Here is a 25,841-nt window from a genome sequence, read left to right on the forward strand (position 1 = left end):
GCGAAGCAAAGCTCAGATATGCTCCAAAGCTATCGCTATCAACAGTACTCACCAAGAATACAGCCACCGAATACATCCAATGAAACACATTAGACATAACACTCCAAAAACACCCGACAAAGTACAGACATGCCTTACACCGCTGAAGTTGCTTCTCAACATAATATACGACAGAATACATTAGACATAACTAGAGAGTGGGAGAAGCATTTAGTCAAAATGCAAAATCTACCCATGGAGACGTGTTGCTTGCAAAACCAATTTTCAAATTTTTCATTTCACAGGAGTTCCTCAGGCTTCATGGTGTTTTCAGAATGTTCCCACTTTCCACTGCTAGATTAAATGCCAAAACTAACATGGCCCACCGTAGACTGACAGAATCGGTTTGTTTTGCTTCGTCACAGAAAGCTGGCAAAAAGGCATTTCATAGGCCAATTTGTGTTTTCTACTTCGCAAAAAACACAATTCAGTCAGACTAAACATACACATAGTAAACATTACAACATGTCATTCAAAACCATCTAGTCAATACAGCTAATATAAACTACACCCAGTCCGATATGCCCTTAACCTGACTGTCAAAAATGACAACGCGGTCACATCAGCGGGATCATAATTCCATGTTCAGACCATCTCTAATTACTCTATTATCACTACGTCTTCCATATGAAGTGCAGGTCACTACATGACAGGAAAAAAACAGGAACTAGGACTAGATATGCTACGAGCCCACCAAAACATAGGCCACCAAAGTGATCAGTAAAGCCCTGCACCCTGTCTTCCTCCAATATCATACACTTACAACCCATTAAATTGCGTCTATATCATCTAACAGGACACAAAGGATCAATTAACCTCACACCAAAAAGTCACGCCACACAGTCCTCTTCACAGAAAACATTCAGGCTCCAGTCTGTGAGGGAAAGATGAGAATGCCCCCGACAGCATCCAAGACAACCAGCAACACACTAAGAAAACTGAAGACGACTATGCCCAATGTAAATGTCAATCGCATTACAGAAGTTCTCTTTCTTTCCTTCATTATATTAATAGATTCCAGCGTTACAGACATTATTTTGTTTTGTAGAAATATTTCTGGAGACCTTTCTGAAGGGATGTTTATGTAGGCTAAACTACACAATAGGAAGAACCGTCTGAGAGCAAGGGAACCTAGACAATTGTGGCCCAAGGTCTCCTGGCTTTCATGAAGACGTTTGTTTTCAAAGGTTAATGCTAAGCCTTTTTTTGGGAAGTCTCGACTTCTGCTGGACACCGTCAGCACTGCTTGTCTGGTTTCCATCCTGAGTTCATGTCCCTGTAGCAAGAAAACTCCGCTGCCTCAAGCAATTACTGGATATCCGTAGAGGTGGGCGGCATTTTTTTTTTTAATAAAAAAAAAAAAATCGAATAATTTCCCTTCTGGACGCATTACTCTTTCAACGCCCACAGGGCATGCGGGACCTCCATGCTTTCACTGACTGCAGCGGCATCTGCAAGAGGGCCACGAGGTCACCAGCTGCAGACTCTCCTACTTCAGTCTTTGGCCAACAGACCACGAATTACAGGCCCAAGTGGCCTCTGGAGTCGCACTGCAGCCACGAGAACCGCTAAAATGTGATCGTGCTCTTTATCAACTTTGGGATCCGTGCAACAGTACATCCCAGCATTCAATATCACAAGGGTCAGACGGACCCACAACACCTGGGGCCTAAAACACACTGAGAAGCAGACATCTGCTGCAACAGTATTCAATACGGTGGTGAGGTGACTCAAAGGGTCAGATAATTCTGCTTCAACTCGCAGTGCAATCTGGAGTTTGAGGTTTGTTGTCCTAATAATATAATAACATGCTACTGTCAGAGACAGAGCGAGTGAAAGCACTTGTTGCTCGGGCTGTACGGTGTGTGCAGTTGTCACAAACGAGGGAGGTTTGGCCCTGCAAGGCCGTCCACCGCTCCTCAAGAGAATGATCAGGTGAAAGACCTCATGATCTCTAGATTCACAGGCGCACCAAGAGCCAAGGTTTCACATCAGCTCGCAACCCCAAAATCCCGTAAAAGGTGGCCATCCCAGCAATGCTTGCCCAGGCTGAGCCGCTAAAGTGCTGAGCTTAGAGATGCTACTTGTTGCGCTCCAGGACACCCTCCCGGGTGATGGTGCGCTTCACAAATACAAGTAGCACAACACTACACAGCAGCACCAAACGTTATGTAAAGCAAGACAAATGTCAAGGCATCACTCTTCAAGAAACCTGTTTTTATGCAATGTAAATCGAGTACGAAGTCTCCGGAGAGAGTGGGACTCGGGTATGATGGCTCTTTCAAGGTATGAGATGAGTGGTCTTCCTATAACTAACAGCGGGGCGATTCTTTTTAGTTTTGACGTTTATTTCTTGACAGTTCTCTTAACCATCTTGTACGTGTTAACAGACACGTAATAACATGATTAAATGGTTTTATGTTTATTGATAAATGATAACATACCCATTTGCTTCCAATGTGGGTTATTTTACGATAATGGACTTATATGATTAGAAGTCTAAGTCGCTCTACGTAAGATATATTTTTAATGAAATATTAACAAAATTAATCTTGAGAGATTTTACAAATTAATTCTGCGGCTATGGCAGTACATGTACTATTTTTATATTTTCATATTTTCTGAATTTGGGATGCACTTTAGATTTTTTACCTTCCAAAGAATTTGAACACGTACTCATAAAGGAAACGTCTCTCTGTACTGTTGCAATGCCCGGGTCATTTTCTCTCTGAGGGTTTGATTGAGCGGCAATGAAATTTACTGAGGTTTTCTGATGCCCCAAAGGTACGAGTGCAATTGGTATCTTGTGGTCAAAAATAGGAATTCCAGACAAGCAAATGAGGTCTGTTTCTCAGTTTTTAACAGTGACAATAGTATTTTACTGTGCTGTCTGTCTGCCTTAAGGACGTTTGCACAACACTGGGAAATGTACGAGTACAAGGCACCTAACTTGAGCAGTAGCTTGCATTTATCTTCATTTTTCAAACCCTACAGAGCATCCTGCGACCTACCCTACTCCGATGAAAGTTTGGTCAGCTGTTTTAAAGACCAGGTAGCTTGCAGTGAGTTTTTTTTAGATTGTTCTTGAACTAAAGGATCTCCACTGCTTCGGCAACTTCGCAGCTTGATCAAGAGGCTGCAGTGTGGCAGACAGCTAGATGCTCATATTGTCAGGTACCCAAATGAATCAGGTCAGCAAGTTTCTGAATCTCATGCAACCTGGAGTAGATCTAATTCTTGTATTTTTTCTTAATGTGGTCCTAGCTCCACCTATGACAATATCTAGTTATATCATTATTTCCACTTATCAAGGTAATATCTTCTTGGGTGAAGGAGTATATTTCGTAATGAGAAATTCACGAAAATCCACTCATTTTGCATAGTGTGAAATTCGGAAATATTGCTGCCATTATTAAAATTTTGACCTGGCCTACTGTGAACCTGTTCAACAATCAAACCTCTAAGTGTTTCCATGCTGCTTTGCCTGCAGAGCCTTCTCTACCTTGGACAATTAGCACATTCGCTTCAGTCAACTTGATTGTTGAACAAGCACACTGCCCCTCAGTACGCCACATGTATCTGTCCCCCGGCCAAGACTGTAGCTGTTCCCCCACCAATACACACCACTGGGGCAGGGTGGAATTAACAGTGATGAATATCCAGTGTAGGGTGAAGTTAGGACTTGAGAAATGGGTGGTGTGTTAGTGCAGATTGCTTCTCCAGGTTTCCAGTAGAGGTAGAGAATGTGACCCATATACTGGTTGATTCTGAGTTGGTCTCAACAGTAAATGCCAGATTGTCTCCTTCATTCCAGGGGTTGACTTCAGTGGAAAAGAATGAGAGAGAGGAATCATATTCGCTTGATTGCATGAGTCATAGATGGGTGATAACGTGCAAAAAAACGGTATTTCACCAGAGGCCTTGTTTTTTTAAATGATAGTGAAGAACTTACTTGAAGTAGAAACGATTATTTTGATAAAGCAAAGAAAATGTGTTGTTCAATGTTCTTTACAAAGGGAGATATTAACTTTGGGACACAAAGAACACCTTGCAGTGTCCCCTATAAAGAGGTTATTAAGATAATACCGATTGGTGGTAGGGACTGAACAGGATGGCAGAAAAATGTATTAGACAACATGTAAAATGTGGTAACAGTTATCACTTCCTCAAAGTCAAACCAGCTCCTTTATGTTTTGCTCAATGGGAGAAAGGACGACTTGATGTCTCTGGTCCATGTCATCACCTGCCAGCTGACTCTAGGTTTGCCCTCGTTCTTGTCGACTATCATTCTAAGTGGCCTGAATGAAACTGGTCAGCTGCGCTGTGACTGAAGTCATGTCTATTTTTTAAAGAAGGTTTTTTGAAGGAAGGTTTTGCAGGACGTTAAATCACTAACAATAGAGTGCAACTTAATTCACAAGTAATGGAAGATTTTGTTGCGAATGTTGACAGGTTTAACAGAGTTCTCAAGGGCTATATTAAAAAGACGGAAAAATGCAGTCTGAAAAAGAAAGAATATGTCCATGTGGAATGATCTATTGCTCCACATAGTATTACTGGATAGAGCCCATGTAAGCCACTTAAGAGGCACGTGCCTGCTTCATACATACACCCTTGGTGGTGAAAAAACAGGTTGATGTGAAGGACATTTTGGTAATGAACATAGTGAATGTAGGATAGAGAGTGGTTGAAAAGTAGGAGAAAATTAAAAGGAAAAGTCATGTGGATAAGAAAGAGTGTTTACCTAATTTAAGAGTAGATGAATGGGTTTGTATCATGAAACAGGGAATTGTGATTAAAACCACATCTAAATTTGGTAGACCAGTGGTTCTCAACTTTTTGACTCCTGAGGACCCACACTGAATCACTATTGGAAGCCGGGGGACCCCCAAGCAATTTGTATGATTTAAATTTGAAACATTAAAACAGTAAGCCACAAAAAATACACAAACAAGCACACGCCAAACAAATACTTGAATTACTAAAGATATAATTATTTTATATAGAAAAAATATGCAAAAAGCATAACATTTGAATGGGAAGGTTGGTGCTGCATCTCGGCAACTAACTTTTCAATGTTTAGTTTGATTTAAGAAAGCTGAATTCTCAGGTCAGAGTCTACATTTCCCAAACGAGTTCTGTTTTTATTTTTTAGGTACATACAATTTGAGAAAGACTTTTCACATAAATATGTAGGGGGGAAAGGAAGTAAAACAATAAGGGCCTCTCATCTCTCCATAGCCTCTCTGTCAAATGTATTTAATTTGTTTTCTAGCACCTCTCATAACAGGGTATGGTGTCGGAGCACTTTACAGGGGAACTACAGGGTGTAGGAATCACATCATCCACACTGGTAAGCGTTAAAGAGTGCTTGGTCTGGAGACGTACAGACTCAGGATTCAGAACATAACACAGTAGTTAGCACTGACTTCAATAATGAGAATGTATCTCTACAAAAGCAAACTTTTTTTAGCAGTGTAAGGAAAATGAAAAACTGGGAAAAAACATAACTTTCTAATTTGTTCCATGCAGTTTGCATGCAGCTCTTTTATGGCAGTTCATAGCTCACTTTGCTATATTACGATTGTAACTTATGAACTACACAGTAACAAAACAATCTCTGTAACAAAAGCAGTAACCCACTCTCTAATGCACATAAAATAATGTTCTGTGCATGGTACAGGTTCTTTACAGCAGGCATATTAACCTTCTGTGCTACCTTAGATGAGTCAAAACCCCCACTATACAAAACTCTCATCTCTCTCCAGCAGGTACATTCATCACTAGAGTTATCTTGACACTTTTATTTTTCCCCAAAAGCTGTTTGATGTAAAAAGAACTTTGCAGTTATTTTAAAAGTGCTGCACAAAGTAAATAATAAATATAAAAACACGCACAAGTTTCTGTCAGAGGCCCCACCTGGAGAAGTGCCTTCCTGGCGGCCCAGGCCTGCAGACCCCTAAGAATGTGTTGTGGACCCCTGGGGTCCACAAACCACAGGTTGGGAACCGCTGTGGTAGACCATTAAAGGTTTTCAAAGTTAATCTATGGAGTGTAGTAACCCAGGAACCTAGGGTTTGTAATGTTAAGTGTGTGGCTAAATGTGAAACAAGTGGTGCAGAAGAAAGAAAAGGGAAGAAGAAGTGGTTGATAAAACAAGTGATAAAATTCCTGGGTAAGATGGGGAAAACACTGGTTAAAGAAATTTCTACTGCGCAGTCAGAATGTGTTTTTGGAGAAGAAGTAATGGAAGGAAGCGCAGCAGAGGAACTGAGGAACTCAAGTGACAGTGACAGAGCAAAGAATGAAACTAGAGCAAAGAATGAAACTAGTCCTGTGGCTTTAAGGATAAAGATTGGAGGCAGATTTAGGAAGCCTTCTATTAAACTCAAGGAGTTTGTTTGAGGTTTGCCCAGCTATTCCATTTGATTGGGTTAGGAGTGGGTTGATTTGTTCTTGTTTTATTCACGTATTTATTTTTTTACTTAATGTATATTTAGTTATTTCTCTTAAGTAGTTGTCACATTTATTCTTCTTTAAAGAGAAGAAATTATTTATATTCTTAATATTTCCGCGTGCCACAGTCTCGTTTTACCACGGGCTGAAATGCTTTTATTGCACCCCATGATGAATGCCCACAGCGCTCGGCTCTGTTTAAAGTATTTAAGATTCCTTTTGTTTTACAAAGGCAATGTTACCTAGATAACATACCACAGACTTTCCAGGCTCAGCTTAATTCTTGCAGCAGTCTCCGTGGTATAGTTATGAGTTTAAAAGTTAGGAGCTATTCAGCTTGTACGACGCCTGGCCATGGTTTGGTGTTTGTAAGGTTAATTTAATAAATTGAGTCTCAATACAACCTGGTGTCCATCTTTATGTGAGCAATATGCCTCAATGTGATGACTGCTGCTTTGACAGTCCTTCAAGTATGAACTTGGAATTGTTCTCAGCATGAGGGGTGGCCCATAAGGGCAATGGTCAGAGAGCTTTTTTTGTGGCTTTTTCATCCCTTCATGTCTCTGTCTCATGTAGGTGCCGGGAGGAGTGCCCGATTGGAAAATATGGCCAAGACTGCAGCGAGAAGTGTGACTGTGTTAACGGGGCACGCTGCTTCCACATTAATGGTGCGTGCCTGTGCGAGGCTGGCTTCTACGGGTTCCGGTGTGAGGAACGCATGTGCCCCGATGGCCTTTATGGACTGCAGTGTAACCTGAAGTGCACTTGTGATCTTCATCACACTCAGAGGTAAGAAGGTGTTAACCCTATGAACCTATGGCTGAAGGGCTCAATGGACACACAATTAGCAATCATGAAAATGACAAGTGACTTGATCAGCAGGTTCTCTATGGAGGACTTTATTTACCCTTGACATGTTTTTACTCCGGTGATTCTAGTGAACACACATTGTACCACTCTCAGAGTACTACAGTTTACTCTAGGCTCAGCTATGCCTGCGCTAACCGTCTAGCCACAAATCTGCATCAAATGGCGGGTTTTCTCAGATGCTGGGTCAACAACAAGTTCTCAAGTGGCTGGGCATCCTTTAGAGCTGTAGCCTGACTATATGTCACAATATTGAGTGACAAAATATTTTCTGCAACAATATTAATTGCAGAATATCGGCTCCCACTGTATCATCAAGGTAAGTGTAAATATGTAAGTATAGCTTTACTAGTCTTATTGCCACATTTGTTTACCTATACGATATATATAGTCAAGGTGCGTATATGAGAAGTTAAGAACTGTAAGTCTGCGCTTGTCTATACATATTTACCCTCATGATATTGTAGTTGTCTATTTCGTGCAGTCAGTATTGTTTGAAGACGATATTAAATTATCAAGACACACTCAAGAAAATGTCGCCATTTGATGTGTTTAATCAAGTGAGTTGAGAACCTTCCAGCATCCTTAAAGTGTTAATCCTATTTTGCCACATTATAACAAGCACTCACCCACATCTCCAAATGCTCGAACCCACTTCTCGAAAAGTTACTTTATTCTGGGCTATGGTTAGGAAACTTCCATTTCTATTCTCCCAAAATCAGCCTGACGAGAGTATTGGCAACATTGTGCAAATCTAGTGAGATAGGGAACTCTGCATTGCATTGTACAACACTAAGTGGACAAATATAAAGACAAATTAGGAGGAAACATACTCCATGTTAACGAGTTTTCAATTACATATGGAGATATGTGTGACTGGTATGTTTTTGAGGAAAAAATCTCATATGATAGTCTAAACATTGTAATACCGCCTTGAAAATTTTACTTGTTCTGATCTCTGTGAAGTTAAAGTAAAGCGCTTCAGAGGGGTGTCTGCTATCAGCCTCCTAGGCACTAGGCCCGGGATACTCCGTTAGGAGTGAGCTGTTCGCATTATATCAAATGTAAATAACATAACATAAGCTAGATCAGCATCTATTGCTGATTAAGCAGCTCCTTCCATACTGACGTGATTGAGCAGTAATAAAATCTCAAACTTTGTGGGATGGAGAATAAGATTGCCATCTCCTCTGTGTGGCTGTTTATACTGGCGCCAAGCCAGAACTCAAGTGATAGGGGTACTATCTGCCTCTGTGCAGCACAGGTCCTGGGCCTGTAGTTTGTTCCACACATGTCCATCTTGTCCGAGTGCTGGCAGCAACTGTGGGATTGTGGAATTAATAGCTAATGAAATGCGCATGTATGATGAAGGTGTCGGGGGAATATGTCACATCACATTTGCATAGTTAATATGCATTGTAAGAGGGTTAGGGAAATATATATAATCACCCAAGTCTGATGGCAGGAGCCAGAGAAATGCGCCCAGGATCCTCTCAGAACCGGCCTCTAATTTCACTCAACCCCTGAATATGAAGGACAGGGAATGGGGCGCAGGTCAAGGAGGAATCTGGCCTGGTGTTCAATGTGTGTCTCAGAAATTAGCAGACATCAGTATGCATGCCAGACTAGACACAACTGCATCCTTCTTTTCTAAGCCTGCAGCTGCAAGGATGGAATAGCAAACCAGAGTTTCAGAGAGTGCTGGGAGTGGCAATCTGGAGTGCCGTGGTGCATTGGAATTGAATAATGTGTGATAAGAAGAGCATGGCACAATTAGGTGCGTATAGTCTATCTTGTGTGTATATTTTTGCAAAAATGTGTGAAAATGTTTGCATAAATATTAGCAGTCTCTGGTATCTGATTGCACTGTATTCAGAGGAGTAGCTTAGGGGGCAGTGTTTGGGGTGTGACACACCCCACCTAAATGCATTCTTGACTTAGCAGTTGGGTCTCTGGCCCCGAGTCAGGTCTCTTATATCTTTGTAGTTTCTTCTGGTCACAAACCAAGAATGAAAGGCAAAACAGTGATCTTTGATATATATATATATATATATATATATATATAAGTGAGTGAGTGAGTGAGTGAGTGAGTGTGTGTGTGTGTGTGTGTGTGTGTGTGTGTGTGTGTGTGTGTGTCTCCCCCATCTGGTGGAAAAATAACCTGGAATAATTTACAGCTTCCCTGCTTGTTTAAACTGTGTGATCCACAGCACATATTTTAGATCCCAAAGCCTCCTTATTCTTCTTATTATTATCACATATGAACATACTTTCTAATATTTGAGTTCAGGATGTGTGCTGTGCAAGCTCCTCTTATATTTGATTGAATAGGCCATATTGTTGCTCCATCCATTACAAGAATGTCCATGCTTTGGATATACACGAGTACTTACTTGCCTCCTAGTTCATTAATGACCTTGCTTTTTGGGGCCGAGACATGAATCTTCCTAAAAACTATCATTTTTAATAAATGTCTGTCTCTGCAGTGATATACTCTGATGTACTAAGATGAAACAGTTCCACATGTTAAAGAAATCCACTTTTTTGAATTTTTAAGAGATTGTATGATAGTTTACATTATATTTTTTGCACAATTGACATGCCAGATGTGTTCATGGCTCAGCTCGTGCACAGATTCTTAGAGCCAAACCAGACTCACAGTTTAGCTCTGGGTCAGCTCTGGCTCTGCTTGCCCTGTTACATTTCCTGCATGTCCTCCTCTATTTGCGATTCAGTCTTTGTCCATGGGTCAATCAATCACCTTATAAAATGATTTAAAAAGTTGGACTAGAAACATGGAAGTCTGCCCCCATGCACCAATTCAACAGCTCTACCATCAAGGCCACATGTAGCAGAGATGAAGAAGAGTGCGTGCAGAGAAAATACATTTAAAATAAGTGATCCCTGGGCAGGGACACCAGGCCGTTGTGTTGTACATGACCATAGTCATGTGTCCCCAGGGAGAGCTGCCAGACTCAGGTGAAACAGGCAGGGGCGTAGCTTCTGCTCTGGTGTTTGGGGTGTGACACTCCTTAAGTCCATTCCTAATTTGAGAGTAGGGTCTGCAGGCCCTGAGTCAGGTCTGCTATGTCTGTGTCGGTTTTTCACATTGTTCTCATTTCACTAAGAATTTTTGACTTGTACATTTTTTGGATCTGGGTCTTAAATATATAAGGTGGCTGGTTCACCAAAAAAGTAGTAAATCTACACCCACAGACTTACAACTTGAATGGTTGTAAATGTTTGTCTTTTTGGAATTCACAAACATTAGCAGTAATAGGCGTGGAAAGCTGCACCAGCATAAAGATTCCAGGCTTACTACTGGCAATCAAACACCCCAAAATTGATGAGACGAATGCATGCAAATAGCCTAACCAACAGCAATTGCTCCAGGTAGAATTCCAACCCACTGTTTTTTGCACACTGTTCAGTTCACTGTGTTTTTTAGTTTTGAAATTTGAGATTCACACCCTTCAATCTCAGTGACTAAGCTACACATCTGATTTTATTGCAACATTTATACAGTGCTCATTATCCCTATGTGGGGAGCTAAAGGGCTTGCGCATACATGTAGCACACTACACCATGTAGGGCATGTGGTTAAAAGTGTTGTGTTTTGTTTTAATCCTTTGTGGGAACTGTTTCCATGCCATCCATGATGACCACTGTGGTGCGATTATCATGTTATGGAACTCAGCGCTTGGCAGATTGATGGATGAAGAAGACATGTTCACAGTTTATCGTTGTTAGTAAGCTGCCAACTTTGAGCAGCTTTCCAGGTCCTTTTATGGTATTTCTTTTTTCATAGCCCACATAGCTGGTTACTGCACTGGGGTTTCTATTCTAGGACATTTTGTTTGAGCAGGCATTGGTTAAAAGGAGAAATAGAGACAAGATCTCCTGGGATGGACTTTGTTAAAATCTGATTGTCATTTTGAGACGTCCAGAAGTGGTCATAGTTTGTAGCTTGTTGAGACCAGCAAAAGTGGGCCAAAGTAAAATCTTCTGTTGGCCAGGAGGCAGCAGTGTCCATGAGGCAGACTTGGAACATCCCATCTGTTATTTCATGCCTGTTGGTTACGTAAAGGCTGGTTTATTTGCTGTGGACTGCTTCACTGCTGGGTGATGGCAGAACCCTTAGAGGTTCTGTATTATGTGAGTGCAAGAGTGTCAAGCAGTAAATATTTTGTGTTGTCTTGTGTTATGTTATGCAGATTTGTAGTGTATTCTTGTGCTAAACAGGTGTGAATCTAGCCATTACCAGGGCCTACTGGGATTACTTGAAAAGCCAGGTCTTCAGCTTCTTGTGGAATTCAAGAAGTGAGGAAGAGGCTCTCATGTGTAGCAGCATGTCATTCCACACTTTAGGAGCAATGAAGGAGAAAGCTAAACCACTAGATCTGGTTTTCTGTATGCATGGAATTTGTGTAAGTGAGAGTCCAGACAAGCGGAAGTATCTGAAAATTTTGTGAAAGCAGATGCGTTTGTTGAGGTATGCTGGCCAGTGCCTTGACAGTGTATGCAGCTTAAATGGACTACAGTTGACTGCCCAACTGCTGAGTGTGACAGTATTAGTGTGAATTACATATTGTTTTGTATTGTATTATAATTGCACTTACATAGCACGTTCTACTCCGACGAGGAGTTGAAACTGGGCAGCATGCTACTCTGGAACCCAGGGATGGTACTTTTTGGGGGGAAGGGAGGTTTGGTTATTGTTGGTTATTGGGAATAGTCTTGCGCTCTTAAAAGCATGAATTTACTCTAGTTTCTATGAGGTAGATTACATTAATCGGAATTATCTGTGATATTTAGTGTGAGGGGAGTATGTGAATTTATGCATTGGTTGGCGGTATTAATAGATGAGTAACAGGAGAATATGTATTGTTAGATTATAGGGGTTTGGATTGTGGGAAATTTGCAGAGATATAATTACAATAGTCTGGATTAAAGAAATGTGCACATGACTTAGAGTAGTTTGTGTTCAGAGAGGAAGCATGCAGAGGATAAAAAGGGAGGGGCGAGTCAGTTGAATGAAAAAGGAGAGTCGACAATGGGAAGATTGTCAAGGTCAGTTTTTATGCAGGATTTTTAGGACTATTGTGGAGGCATTTGGGATAGCATGCACAGTTACAGAAAGAAACATTATTTGCATATGTTTCAACACCACTGTAGGCCTTTAGAAAACAAGCATGCCCACACGCCACCATCACCCTTGGGGTAAATAGAATTCAAATATAAATATGGTTTTATTTTCCTATAAAATCCAGATGAAGGAAAACAGGAATGTTGTATTTTAAATATGTTTTGCTAGGGATGGCCCTCCCCTTTCTATGACTTGATTAGGGTATGATCAAGGAGAAAATAGTCTGTTTTAGTCAGTTTGCTAAATTGAATACTTCTCAGGGCAGGTAATACTGAAGCTGTCTCCAATCTGTTGCACTTACAACATAGACACAAAGAGGTGTGAGATCTTCCATCTGGGATGTTATTCACTCTTCATGTCATAGTAATCAGACCCACAAAAAAAGGCTCTGTCTAGAAACTTCCTCACCCTAGCAACAGAAACCACAGACCCACCCCAAAAGCCATTGGAATGTAACCAATACACTTCCACTGTATGGGGAGGTCAATGCATAAGTTACTAAAGTAACCTGTGGTTGGGTTCTACAGAAAGCCCAGCATTTCCTTATCTACGTATGCACTATGTCCTGTAACCATCAAGCACTGTGTCCTGTACCTTCAGCTTGAAATCAAATGTTTATCTTCATGTGCAATGGCACTAGGAGACCTCATTCCGGTCAAGAGTGCACTCTATAAATAGATGTTATGTGAAGTGAATACATTTTACAATTTGTGAATTCACCATCAGCAAATGTAGCTATTGGTTTCCAGTGTTTTGTGCTGGCTGTGAATGAGACCATGTGCAGTGTCAACCATTGGTTGCCTCCCCGGCCCCAACATACACATGTACACACTGTAACACCAGTTCTGTCACTTTAGTGCAGGTCAAAAATGTGCTAAATGTACGAAACTCATATTCATTCAAATTTAATTCTTTACCTCTTTACATCACAGAAAAGAATGACTCTGTTACTTACCGGTAATCTTAATTACCCCGATTGGTAGTCCTCCTCATCCCAGACCTAGTCAGTGAGGTGACTCTGCCTTCTATTTCTAGGACTTGTATAAATAGCTCCCGTCCACCGGTCTAACAATACCAAGTCACACTTGATTAGAGGTGCATAACTGGATGGAAGGGGGAAGGTTGCAGTCTGGGATGAGGAGGACTGTGAATTGGGGTAATAAAGATTAGAGGTAAGTAGTAGAGTTATTACCCCTTCAACTTCGTCCTCCTCATCCAAGACCTAAAGAGTGAGGATATTCCAAGCTACCAAAACAAGCACCATTGACAACTGATGCTTAAGCCACATTTTATTTGAACAACAATTACATCACTCCTGTCTTCAAAAGCAGATGCACCAAAAGAATCTACTGAGTCGAACAGATTGAACCTGTAGTATTCAACAAAAGTTTGATGGGAGGACCAAGTGGCAGCACAACATATCTCATGTACAGACATTCCCCTGACCGTCCCCGGACATTCAATGGAATGTTTTCCGTCAGAGGCTTATAAGCTGGGATATAACTTGGCGAACCCATGTGCTGAGTGTCAGAGTTGGTATTTTGTTACCCTTTTTGGCTGACCCATATGACACAAAGAGGGATTTGGACGACCTAAACTCTTTTGTCATTTCTAAATAAATAAGTCAAAACTCTTTTAACATCCAAAGAAGAAGGAACCTCACTATCTGAATCAAAAGGGAAAACAGAAAGGACCACCCCTTGTGCCAGATGAAAGGATGAATGGATCTTGGGAATGAATTTGGGATCTAACCACAGTACCACTCTATTAAGAACTGTAGATACTGAAAATGAGCCATTAAGGCACCCATTTCCCCTAATTTCTTACCAGACGTAATGGCAACCACATAGGCCATCTTGGTGGACAACCAGAAAGATCTGATGATTTTAGATGCTATATAGGTTCTAACTGCAAATCTCTGAAAACAATTGTGAGATCAGAAGAAAGGATTGAACACCTGCAGCAATCTGGAAACCATGGGGAAATGTGAGAGGAATTCATCTAAAAATTCCTGATGGCCCTCCATTGGGAAGAAAAGGTGGACGGGGACAGACCCTTTTAAAAAACATTCCTCAGAAATTCCAGGGGTCAATGGCTACTGGATCAAAATGCCTTTAAGCACACCACTGAAGGAAAGAACGCCAGTGCCTCTTGTATAAGGCTAATGTAGATGGTTTACATGATGATTGAATATCCTGGGCAACCAACATGGTGATACCAAGCTGCTCCAATCCTACCCTTTCAAATTTCAAGCCATCAATTTGAGATGTTGTAATTGGCCAGCTGGAAGTGCAGGAAACTGAAACACTGGAGGTTGAAGTGGTAGCTGAACGTATTCCCCTTTGGAGAGACTCATCAAGAATGGGAACCACGGCTGCCGTGGCCACAGAGGGTTTACAATGGTCACAGTGCGCCTTTCCTCCCAAATATTCTGCATCACCCTCGAGAGGAGGAGAATATGAGGAAACTTATCGGCTCTCCCTAGAGAACAAGGGATCAAAAATGCATTGATCACAGAAGCCTGGAGACACCACGTTTCTGGACAGAAGCTGTGAAGCAGCGCATTCTGAGGCAACGCAAACAGGTCGATCCAGGGATTCCCAAACAGTACATACACCCAATTGAGCTCACTCACTGATAGGTGATATGTGATGGAAGAGTGGAATTTCCAACTGAGACTGTCTGCCCTCAAAATTCAGAACTGCCTGGAGATACACAGCTGATAAGGCTAGAAGGTGATTCTCTGCCCAGGAAAAAAATGTATTTGCAACCAGATTCGGTTTCCAACTTTTTGTACCCTCTTGACGTTTCAAGTAGACCCTTGTCACCTGGTTGGTTCATCCTCACAACCACATTCATGCCTTCCAGCTGTGGACCAAATGCTTGAAGGGCCTGCCGCACTGCTATTAGCTCCCTCCAACTGGAAGACTAGTGTGGATTGCCATGATGACCTGGGCCCTTTCCTTTCTGAATCTCCCAGGGCTGCTCCCTACCCCCAAAGACTGGCATTCATGGTGACTTGTGTTGGGGGTGGGGGTACAAAGAAACGCCCTTTGATAACCTTTGTTGTGGCTACCATTAATCCTTGCACTTTGAGCCATGCTCTTGCCGACAGAGTGGTTTGCTGTTTGAGATGGTCGATCGCATCTTGGAGTACAGCAATCCTTGAGCTGGGAATAAACACTCGCCCCAAGAGGGTATTGAACTGGGCTCCAATGAACAGCCTGTCTTGTGATGGATGCAGCTGAGCCTTTGGAAAATTAATAATGAAACCCAGTCTCTGGAGTGTCACAATCACGAGCTGCATATGCTCCCGAGCCTTCAAAAAAGAATAAGCAGATAATAACCAGTCAACAACGTATGTAAATATAGAAATGGTCTGTATATGCTAAACGGATACAACATACACAAGTACCTTTGTAAACACCCTGGAAGATGCCCACAAACCAAAAAGCAAGGCTAAAAAGCAAGGCTTGGAACTAAAAATGTTGCCCATCAACAACAAAGTGATGGGGTATTTAACTGGCTGGATGAACTGGGATGTGAAATTAGGTGTCCTGTAAGACCATAGTGATCAGGAAGTCGCCCTTTGCCAATAACAGAATTATGGACTCAATTGAAATAATTTGGAAATGTTCCACCACAACATACTTGTTGAGTACTTTGAGGTTCAACACGCAACACAATCTTCCCTTGGCCTGGGTACCCAAGAATAAAATTTGAATAAAAGCCTCTTCCTCTCTGATCTAATGAAACTGGAATAACTGCTTCTTTATCTACTAAGACTTGGATACCTTGTATGATTGCCTGTTGTCAAAGATTGTCTTTTGACAAGGTGGTAGGAAGAAATCGGTCTCCAGGTGGCGCATTGAGAAAAGAGATTTGATGAACACATTTGATGATCTCCAGGACCCACCTGCCCGTAATGTATTGCTCTCACTGAGGACAGAACTGACCTACCCTTGCCCCAACTTCCAGATAGTCATTTTTCTGACTATACTTGACTATCCTGACTGGTTGGTCGCCCTTTGATGCTACATGCTCCCCAGACCACAGGCCCGTCCTCAAAAGGGACGTCTGACTGCACCAGTTGAAATGATTTATTTGTAAGAAAGGACTTCTTCCCTGCTGCAAATTGAAAAGATTTAAGAATATTCTTCTCCTCTGCAGCTTGCTTTCCGAATCTTCCGGTATAGTTCCAGACCAAACAAATTTTGTCCCATAAAAAGAAGCTTTTGGATCAAGGATCTCTGACTGGACTTGAGTTTCCATGACCTCATCCATAAGAATCTCTTGCCTCCTATTGCGGCCTTAACAGATGATGAAGAAGCCCAGGAACTATCAAATGTGGTATCCAAGAGGAACTGGGCAAGGAGTTCCATGTTAGTTAACAGAACAGTAGGAACTTCGTTATTTTGAACAGTGGCATACAATATTTGGAAGTCCTTAAGCAATATCTGAGTGACATAGGCTACATATGTGTTAGCCCTGATAGAGAAAGTTGGGGCAGTGTATGATCTCTGTAAGGATACTTCTACCTTTTTATTTACCACCTCAGAAAATATAGCATCTTCGGATGCCAAACTTGACATAGAGGCCATAGATACGAACTTAGTATTCACTTTGGTGTTTGAGAAAACTGTTATTCTCTTATAAAGTATCTTTTGTTGGAAAAACGTGGAATGGATTGTTTGTCTGGATCCTTCCATTCTTAATGGAACATTGTTTAATGACATCGTGCAGGGGTAACGCATCCGCTTCTATGTCACTGTTTTGGGCATAGAACCCATCCTCTTATCTAGGGTGTCTCCTCAAAGCCCAAAGTCTCCCAAATATGTTTTAAGGGATCTTTCAGCCGTGGGCCTTGAATACATTTGTCTCTTTGATCATCCTCATGTCCTGTTTTTGCTTCTTGGTTAATGGATCAGCCAAAGCGGAAACAAAAGCCTCCTTAATTAAGGCATGAAGCTCAGCAAGAGATAACTGCAGAACTTTCTGCTCCTCCTCAGGTTATTCCACGATCTGCTAAAAATATGCTCCTTACGAGCCACCGTTTTGCTCTCCATATCGGAAAACAGAGAAGGAACACGCTAGGACTGGTCCTTCCTGTTTATATACTGTTGCCGAGCTAATGAATCTTGTTCTCGCATGATTTCGGCCCCCAACAAATGCGCAGACTGTTGGAGCCAGATACATGCCTAAGGTGCACCGACAGCGGACAGAGATACCATGCGACGCTGCCACCCTTCAGCCCCGGCTCCAGAGCCGCTCTCCATCCCAGCCGGCACATGGACAGGGAGCCCACAAGAGAACGTGCAAAAAACAGGTCCTTGCACCCCACGTCAAAGAACCAACAAGTAAGGAACATAACACTGTTGCATTTAAAACAAATGTGGCTTACCTCTTGTCCTAAGGACAGAGAAAACACAGGACATGTGGAAGGGGAGGGTGATATTTGCACTACTCGCAGAGATAGAAGAGTCTGTATGCAGACCCAGGGTATGGGATACACCTCAGTCAGAGGTGGAGTTGCCTCACTATTTAGGTCTGGGAGGAGGTGGACGAAGATGAGGCAGTAATGCATGTTACCATTGGCAGAAAGGTGGTGGTAAACAGTCCACACATAAATGCAGAAAACGTGTTATTTAGGATTTTCATGTGCTCATCCATACCAGCTGGTTCCCTTTGAGTGTAGGACACGGTCAACAGCATCCAAGGAAATTGATGTATAAATGTCAGTATTATCAGTCATAAATTCATTGCTAAGGCCCTGGGAATTAAGGGCCACATGTACAAAGGTAAGTATTTACGATTACCAAATAGCACATTTTTGCCATTCGCTATTTGGGAATTGTAAAGACCCATGTACAAATGTGTGTTTAACACAATGTGCTATTCCTAGTGGTTCGCAATGAGACCTACCTCATACAATTTAATGAGGTAGGTCTTGGTTTGCGACCCATTGGGAATCTCAAAAATCACAGGATTTGGTGGCTTGCTGGGGTCCGCAGATCATCATGACTTCTTTTCAATAAAGCAATCTTTTTTTTAATGCAGCCCTTTTTTCTTAAAGGAAAACGGGATGCGTTTGGAAAAAAAATGAAAGGTTTTCTTCTCATTATTTAAAAGTAGGCAGTGGCCGTGGGACCACTTCCGGACTATTGCCTGCTCTTAAAAAAATGTTTTACAAACATTCACAAAGGGGAAGCCGGAGGAATGAAGTGCCTAGAAGAGTGTGTGTGCGTGGAGCGCTGTATAAGTGTAAATATTCAAACACCTGGGCCTTAATTCACAGCAAGGCATTAATTTATCTGCACCCTCCATTTGTCTGTGATTGTAATTTCTAGAGACAGCTGGATTACATAGTCATTCATCCAGCTGTTCCGTCAGTCTTGCGGCAACGCCACACAGCGCCACCACCTAGAATTGGCTCTGTGCTCTTCACTGCGTGACTACACTGTGCACTCAACACGGGTGCACACTCATATTACAATGCGGGCACACACAGCATATTCTTTAGTATTGCACCGCAGCCCTGTATCATTGCACACAGCCCGGGCAGTGTCTTGGGGGTTCAATTCTATGAGTCTTATGAAACAATATGAAGCCCGCATATTATCGACATCGGAAGGATTAAAGATGAAACGGGTGTGGCGAGACTGGCGTCCCTGAACTGCAAGGCTCTAAACAGGCGAGTTAACCAACCACGCTATCCTCCTAATCTCGGGTAGGAATGTATTGTTATTGTATGGTGAACCCGCTACCCCACTCCACATGCTCTGAATTCCTGAAGGTTGTCAGTGGCGTCTCTCCTGACTCTGCTGTCCGACCCCACTCCTGCAGACGGAGGTTGTACATCCGGCCCTTCTGTTCAAAATCAAACTGTGCTCTTATGGCACCTGTTTTCCAGTCGATAAGTGCTTTTCTGGGCGTGACAGTGGCAGAAGCCATGTAAACGTCCTTCACACACGCACGCACTATCTGGGCAGTGGAAGTGAAAGGTTTCTTTACACAAAAGCCCAGCACAGTCTCGACGGCAGCAGCGCGAGCAACTTTTACACACGCGCACGCAGAGACACAAGTACAGTTCCCGCAGCCTCCCGGTGGCAGGCATCCCTCACATCACGACAGCATCTAAGCTTTCACCACATAGGCCAAGCAGGCACACCAATACGGGATTCCATCGGGCATAGAAAAGGAAGGGCAAGCTCCACCACACACACTGGCATCGAGTCCCATCTCTGGTATATGTCCAGTGAACCTCTTGGCATAAGGTGGCAACCATGTGATGGGCAATCCTGCAGACATTTATTTCTGACATCTGGTGACCCTTCCTGACATATGGTGGCCCTACCTGACCCACACTACAACAAGGACCTTTTCTTGCCATGCGTCTCTGGCATTTGGTGGCTGTCACTGGCATACAGGTGCCAGCGTGGCATATTCCGAGTATTGCTTGACCCACTTTGAAATGATGTGGCCATCCCTGGCACGTGACTTGTTCTTGTGTGCATATAAGCTAACATACGGCCGTCTGAGCAGTAGATAACATAACACACCGTAATATAATACGACAAAACATAACAAAATGAGGCTCTACATTGGAATTCAGTGTAACCCCTGGGGCAATAGCAAAGGCGATACTTGCTGAAAATAGTAAACTGTCACACGGAGAAATATTATGTTTTGAAGAAGAATTAAGCTGATGTCTCTGGGCAAAATGAGTACATTTCCTCAAAATGAATCAGCAGTATTTGGACACATTTACGATTTCTCAGAAAATGGCAAACTTTTGGATCAGGAAAAAATTAGTGATTTGCCAAAAAGTTAACTACCAGTATAGTCAGGAAAGTGTGTGCACTTTAATGACATGTCAAAGCATTGAGCGGATATTTTTATTTAACAACAATGAAAATCTGATATTTGGAACATGAGTGTGTATTTTCTGAGAGCAGCAAGCCTTTGTTTGGGGAACTAGTTTATTTACCAAAAATAAAGAGTTGATATTTCATAGGAAGGTTTCGGGGTGAATTTAACTTATTTATTAAAAAAAGAAAGCCTTGTAATTGGCCATAAAGTACATATTTTCTGAAGAATGACAAGCTTTAGGGCTTGATTTAGACTTTGGCAGATGGGGTTACTCCATCGCAAACGTGACAGATATCCCGTCCGCCGTATTAACATTGCATAATATCCTATGGAAATTGTAAAACGGCAGACAGGATATTCATCACATTTGTCATAGAGTAACCAGTCCGCCAGACTCTGAATTACGGTTTTAGTTCCGTAGAGAATAGTGACTGCATTGGTTGTTGATGGAGAGATGAACAATTCTCTGTTCGCGAGAGGTGATGTGCAGATAAGCGTTCAAACAGTCATTCAGCCATCAACTTCCAACCAATCCTCTTTGTTGGTCTCACAACAGAATTACAATTATCATAAGTTCTCGTATTAAATGTCCACTCATAATGATCCCTAATCACAATACCTGCACACTGAGTGTGAGGCTATCAATGTGATTACCCAACATAACACTTGTTTAGGGACAATGGTAACAATCATTTAATCATATATTAGACAAAAACATCTGGCTTGATTCACAAAGTTAAATTTACCCTTTTGTGTAAGTTTAAACTTTTTTGCTGTTCACAAACTACAAATTAATAGTACGCTTAGAGCTGCGCAGACTATGCAGTCGTGGCGGAGAAAAGATAGGCCTGTTCTATAGTGCCTGCATTGTGGTCAGAATAGTTTATGTGTAGGAAGGGATATCTTGTTGCACAAAACTTCATGCAGGCGTATTCCCAGGTATTTCTCTTTGTTATGCCATAGGTGGTTAAGTGCATTATTTTGGCGCAAATCCAAGTTTAAAGACCTAGTAGACCTGGTTTTGCATCAAAATCCATGGGAAGATGCACAAGAACGCCAATGCTCCATCCATGGAACGCCTTCCAGATGCAAGGCACAAGGCAGTGATATGTGCTGCCTTGCATAAGTTATTTTTACTAAGCCACGTAAAGCCATGCGAATCAGGCTTCACAAAGCTTAATATATCCCGAAATACATTTTGCATCAGACTGTCAAAAAAGTGATGCAACCATGGCACAAAATGTTAGTAAATCTGGGCCTTATTTTTGGTGGTGGGAACTTAAGACTGTGACAAGGAGGTCTAGGATTCGCCGTAAGGAAGATTACTAGTAAGAAACCAGGTCCTGAATCCTCCCAAACACCACCCAAATCTGCAGCATTAGTAAGGTACAGCACGTGTCTTGCGAAAGACTGACTGCAATCTCGAGGAATAATTAATTCATCACCAGTAATTTAATAGAGTTCAAGGAAAGAGGGAGTTGACTTAAGGAAGGAAGTCAGCAACACTTGACAATTTTTGTGGCCAAGGGTAAAAGACTTGCTCCCGTGGAGGAAGTCACTAACATGTGACTCACTAATCAGGATGATTTTACAGGGTGATAAGTGCATTTTCAAACTCTCGTCACCCCTCTCCAATAGATAGCCAACGCCTCAGGAAGTACAAACAACTACCAGCCTTTTCCCTTTTCTTTAGCAAGAACAATATCTGCGTTCCAGTGTTTAAAAGCTCAGCTTCTTCACTGTAACTAACAAAGGCACCATAAAATTCATCACTGAATCCCAATTGTTCAGTATTTGCTCAGACATTCACCAGTTCACACATCATAGGTCAATGTACGCTTTGTTGTGAAAAATAGTAAACCCCGCCAACCCCTCTTCATTCTAAAGTTCTTATTCATGTTTTAAGTAAAAACCCCAGCTTCACGATTGTTTCACGTTATCGTGAATTAAGAATCTATTTATTTTGTATACTTATTTATAATTTAAGTGTTGTAAAGTCTTTATATAGCGCTTTCAAGCCATGCTAGAATTCTTGTTGCAGATAGTAACAGGTCCCTGTGGTTACAGCTTCCCAATTAGCAGTACCTCTGCACGAGTCTTAGTACTGGATCAATGTTTGTTGTAAATATTTAGGACAAACACCGACAAAAGTAGTAGGTTTGACTTGCATTTTAGCTGTACCTATTGATGTTGCCAATCCGTGTTGTTATATTTTTGTGTAAGTGATATGAGCATCTTTCCCATTAGAATTGCATGAGTTCAGCTTGGGAAATGTACTCAGAGACATTCCAACCCACCTTAATCTGGACTGGATCACACCTCTGACTCGGGAGCGTGTGCTGATAGCCAGGGCATCTTGGAGTAGGCAGGTGAGTACAGGGTGGACAAAGGGACAGACTCTATTTAGTGTCCCATTGTCTCTGCAATTCCCACCAGTACATCAGTGTAAATGGACACAGAAGCTGGTGGTGTTGGGAAGAATAATGATAGATTAGCAGAACTGCACTAAAACAAATAAATGACTTAAGAGCAGCCAGCTACTCGGGTGAGCTTAGTAGAGCTAACAATGTCCTCGGTACAACTTCTTTAGCTCAAGTTCAATGGATTAGTGCACCCCGTCACTGCTGGTAAGGGGAATGCCATTGGAGGATGATGGGAGAGTCTCCCGCAACCCAGTGAGAAGCGGGCCAGCAGTGTTATTCGGCCAGAAATGCACTGATTATCACACAGAATACAGCATCAAGGGTCACCAATATATTGATGATACAAAACTCTCCTTGAAAGTCTCTGCTTCAGCCATTTAAAAACTGAAGCAATGCGTGTCCATCATCCAGAAGTGGATGTCAAGCAGCAAACTGATGCTCAAACCAACAAAGACAGAATTCCTGTTATTTACCAAGAACAATAAACAAGATACAGTACATACCTGGCTCAATTACATGAACCTTTGTGAGTTCAAATCCCACAATTCTCCAAATGACTAGTCACGTGGAATCACCCTGGACCCACCTTCTTTAACATCAAAGTACACAATGCCAAAAAAACGCCAAAGACGGCCAGGACCCAGCTCTCTCTTCAAAAGAAAGTCAAACCATTTAGTATAGTAAGCATCTTCTGAACTGCCTCATACTCTTGCATCTGGATGTGATAATGCCCTACTCTGTGGCCACCCAGAGTCCACACTAGTACTCTTTAGGGGCATCCTACCCACTGCAAAATGTTTCATCCAGAGCCTCAAGAAATATGGTCACTTCACTCCCATCGTGATGGTATTCCATTGGCTCCTCTTGCCAGCCTGTGCAATCTTCAAAACCAAAGATATCATTTACAAAGGTAACCAAACCTGTACTCGCTTATCTTACAGACAAGCTCACAATCTCTGGTGGTCTCAGCAGAACCAGGGCACCATCAGACTGCAGAATAAAAAGTGCTAAAAAATAAAAAAACAAGACAGCAGGCTGTTTCCATCTATGCACCCAGGATCTGGAGCAGCATCCACTTACACATCATCAATTAATCAATCAGGATTTGCAAAGCACAGCTAATTACCCAACAGGGTATCCAGGTGCTTGCAGGTCCTGGAGGCTCATTTGAACAGCCAAAAACAAAATATGACCTTAGACAACTCTGACCCTGACACATGGCACCATCCTTCTCCTCTGTACCATCTGAACCTCCTTCCTACAGAAGTGGTGGGTGGCAGAAGCTGACTCAGGCTGCTTGCCGTTCCTTCCTGCTGCTCCCTGGAGGACACACTGCAAGCATCTCAAATGAGAGGATTTCCCTTGCAATGTAATGGAGATTTCTGGGAAGAACGCAAGGCGATGGTTGGCGTTATTTGGCATTTCACTGTGAGAGGAAACCATTCATGTAAGATGGGCATGAGTTAACATCACAACATGGCAGCTAGCATAGGTAAGGGAATTATCTTTACAATGTACCGGCATCTGGACCACAAAAGCGTACAAAGACAAACAGCCTGATTTAGATTTTGGCAGACGGGATTACTCCATTACAAACTTGATGGATATCAAGAATTCCATTATAGTCTATGAAATTTGTAATACTGCGGAAGGGATATCTATCACGTTTGTGGCAGAGTTACCCATCCATCAATCTCTAAATCAGGCCCAAATTCTGCCTTCAATCTTGGTACAAACATAGTGCCCATCCCCATAGTACTTTAGATGCTCCTAAGCAATGAAAAAATCTGCATAGTAAACATGAAATCATCATTGAAATGCCATTGACTAATAGCAAAATGTGGCAGACACCCTATCAGGCCGGTGCCTAAAGGAGGCTCATCTAAACAAACCAATGGCTAAAAAGGGCAGTCTGCATACTGTTGTGGTGTCATTTAGTTTAGTAGACCACTAAATCTGTTTGTAACTACAGGTAAAGCTATTTGGAGCCAGATCTAAGACAGGGCAGACAAATTGACAAGGGTGAAAATTGAAGGCTCTTTGGCAATATCTATCAGACACTATTATAGTGTGTTCTTGGTAAGACATCAAGGGGTCGAGTTTGCAGATATATTGTTGGATGTTGGAGCCATTGGATGATGCAGACTCTTTTTGTGGCTAGTGTGGCTAAGCTGTCTGGCTCATCACTTTGCACAGACGTTTGCTAGATTCAGCCCTTCAGTCAAGAGAGTATTTGGCCCTTGTGTTTCGAGTTCCTGGTTGACAGCATGTCCAAAAAGTCTACTTTTTGGCTTTTTCTTCAGCTTAGTTGGTCTATGAGAGATTTAGCCAAGTTACTCTAGAGCTGTACACACTGTGCTTTCAGTGTCTTTCCTCAATTGCTCCCAATCTGTATATTCTGTTCCTAACACAATATGAGGTTAGTATCTTGTTGCCAAATTTACACGGTAGCTGGATCCATTTTAATAGAAAGACTGACGGGTGGTACACAGACTTTAAATTTCATAGTTTGCATGCATGAGGAGAGGTGTGTATGATCCTTCCGTTTGAGACTAAGGTATATTTTAACTTGGTTTGAAGAACTAAATAACGAATCATTATTATTATTACTATTATTAAAAACAGTAATAATACCAAAAATATATTTGTTTAAATATGGTTTCTATGAAGCACAAACACCCGAAAGCACCTCAATGCTCGAAAAAAACACAGATCCCATTTAACAGCTGGAAATGCACAAATAAGCCGAATCCTAGTCAACGAAAAGCCATTACTTGACCAGCTTCCCACATTTCAATAATGGTCTTTCAGTTTAAATTTGGAATGGAAGAGCGTTTCACAGTTTCACAGCAGCTACTGAGAAAGATCTTGCTGATTTGTGAAAACTATGTGCAATTACTAATAGCGCCTGTTTCGATCTCAGATTGCGTTTCAGCCAGTATAGAGAGGACAACGTGTTAGAGGCACCATGTTTTTTAATGTACAGGTCTCTTTGAACTAGGCACCATGCTTTGAAATTGATTCTTTGCTGAACTGGCAGC

The 25,841-nt window shown here is 42.0% G+C and overlaps 1 protein-coding gene across 2 annotated transcripts in view; it reads left to right on the plus strand.

Annotated features, from left to right (window-relative positions):
• The window catches only part of PEAR1 (platelet endothelial aggregation receptor 1), a 273,016-nt gene that overhangs the window by 191,970 nt on the left and 55,205 nt on the right, over positions 1-25,841 (plus strand). For both annotated transcript variants that reach the window (XM_069217862.1, XM_069217863.1), the window contains exon 9: positions 7,072-7,284. In XM_069217862.1, the coding sequence (XP_069073963.1) occupies positions 7,072-7,284 (213 nt within the window). The remainder of the gene's footprint in view (positions 1-7,071; positions 7,285-25,841) is intronic.

This window comes from Pleurodeles waltl, chromosome 12, assembly GCF_031143425.1.
Source record: "Pleurodeles waltl isolate 20211129_DDA chromosome 12, aPleWal1.hap1.20221129, whole genome shotgun sequence".
NCBI lineage: Eukaryota > Metazoa > Chordata > Amphibia > Caudata > Salamandridae > Pleurodeles > Pleurodeles waltl.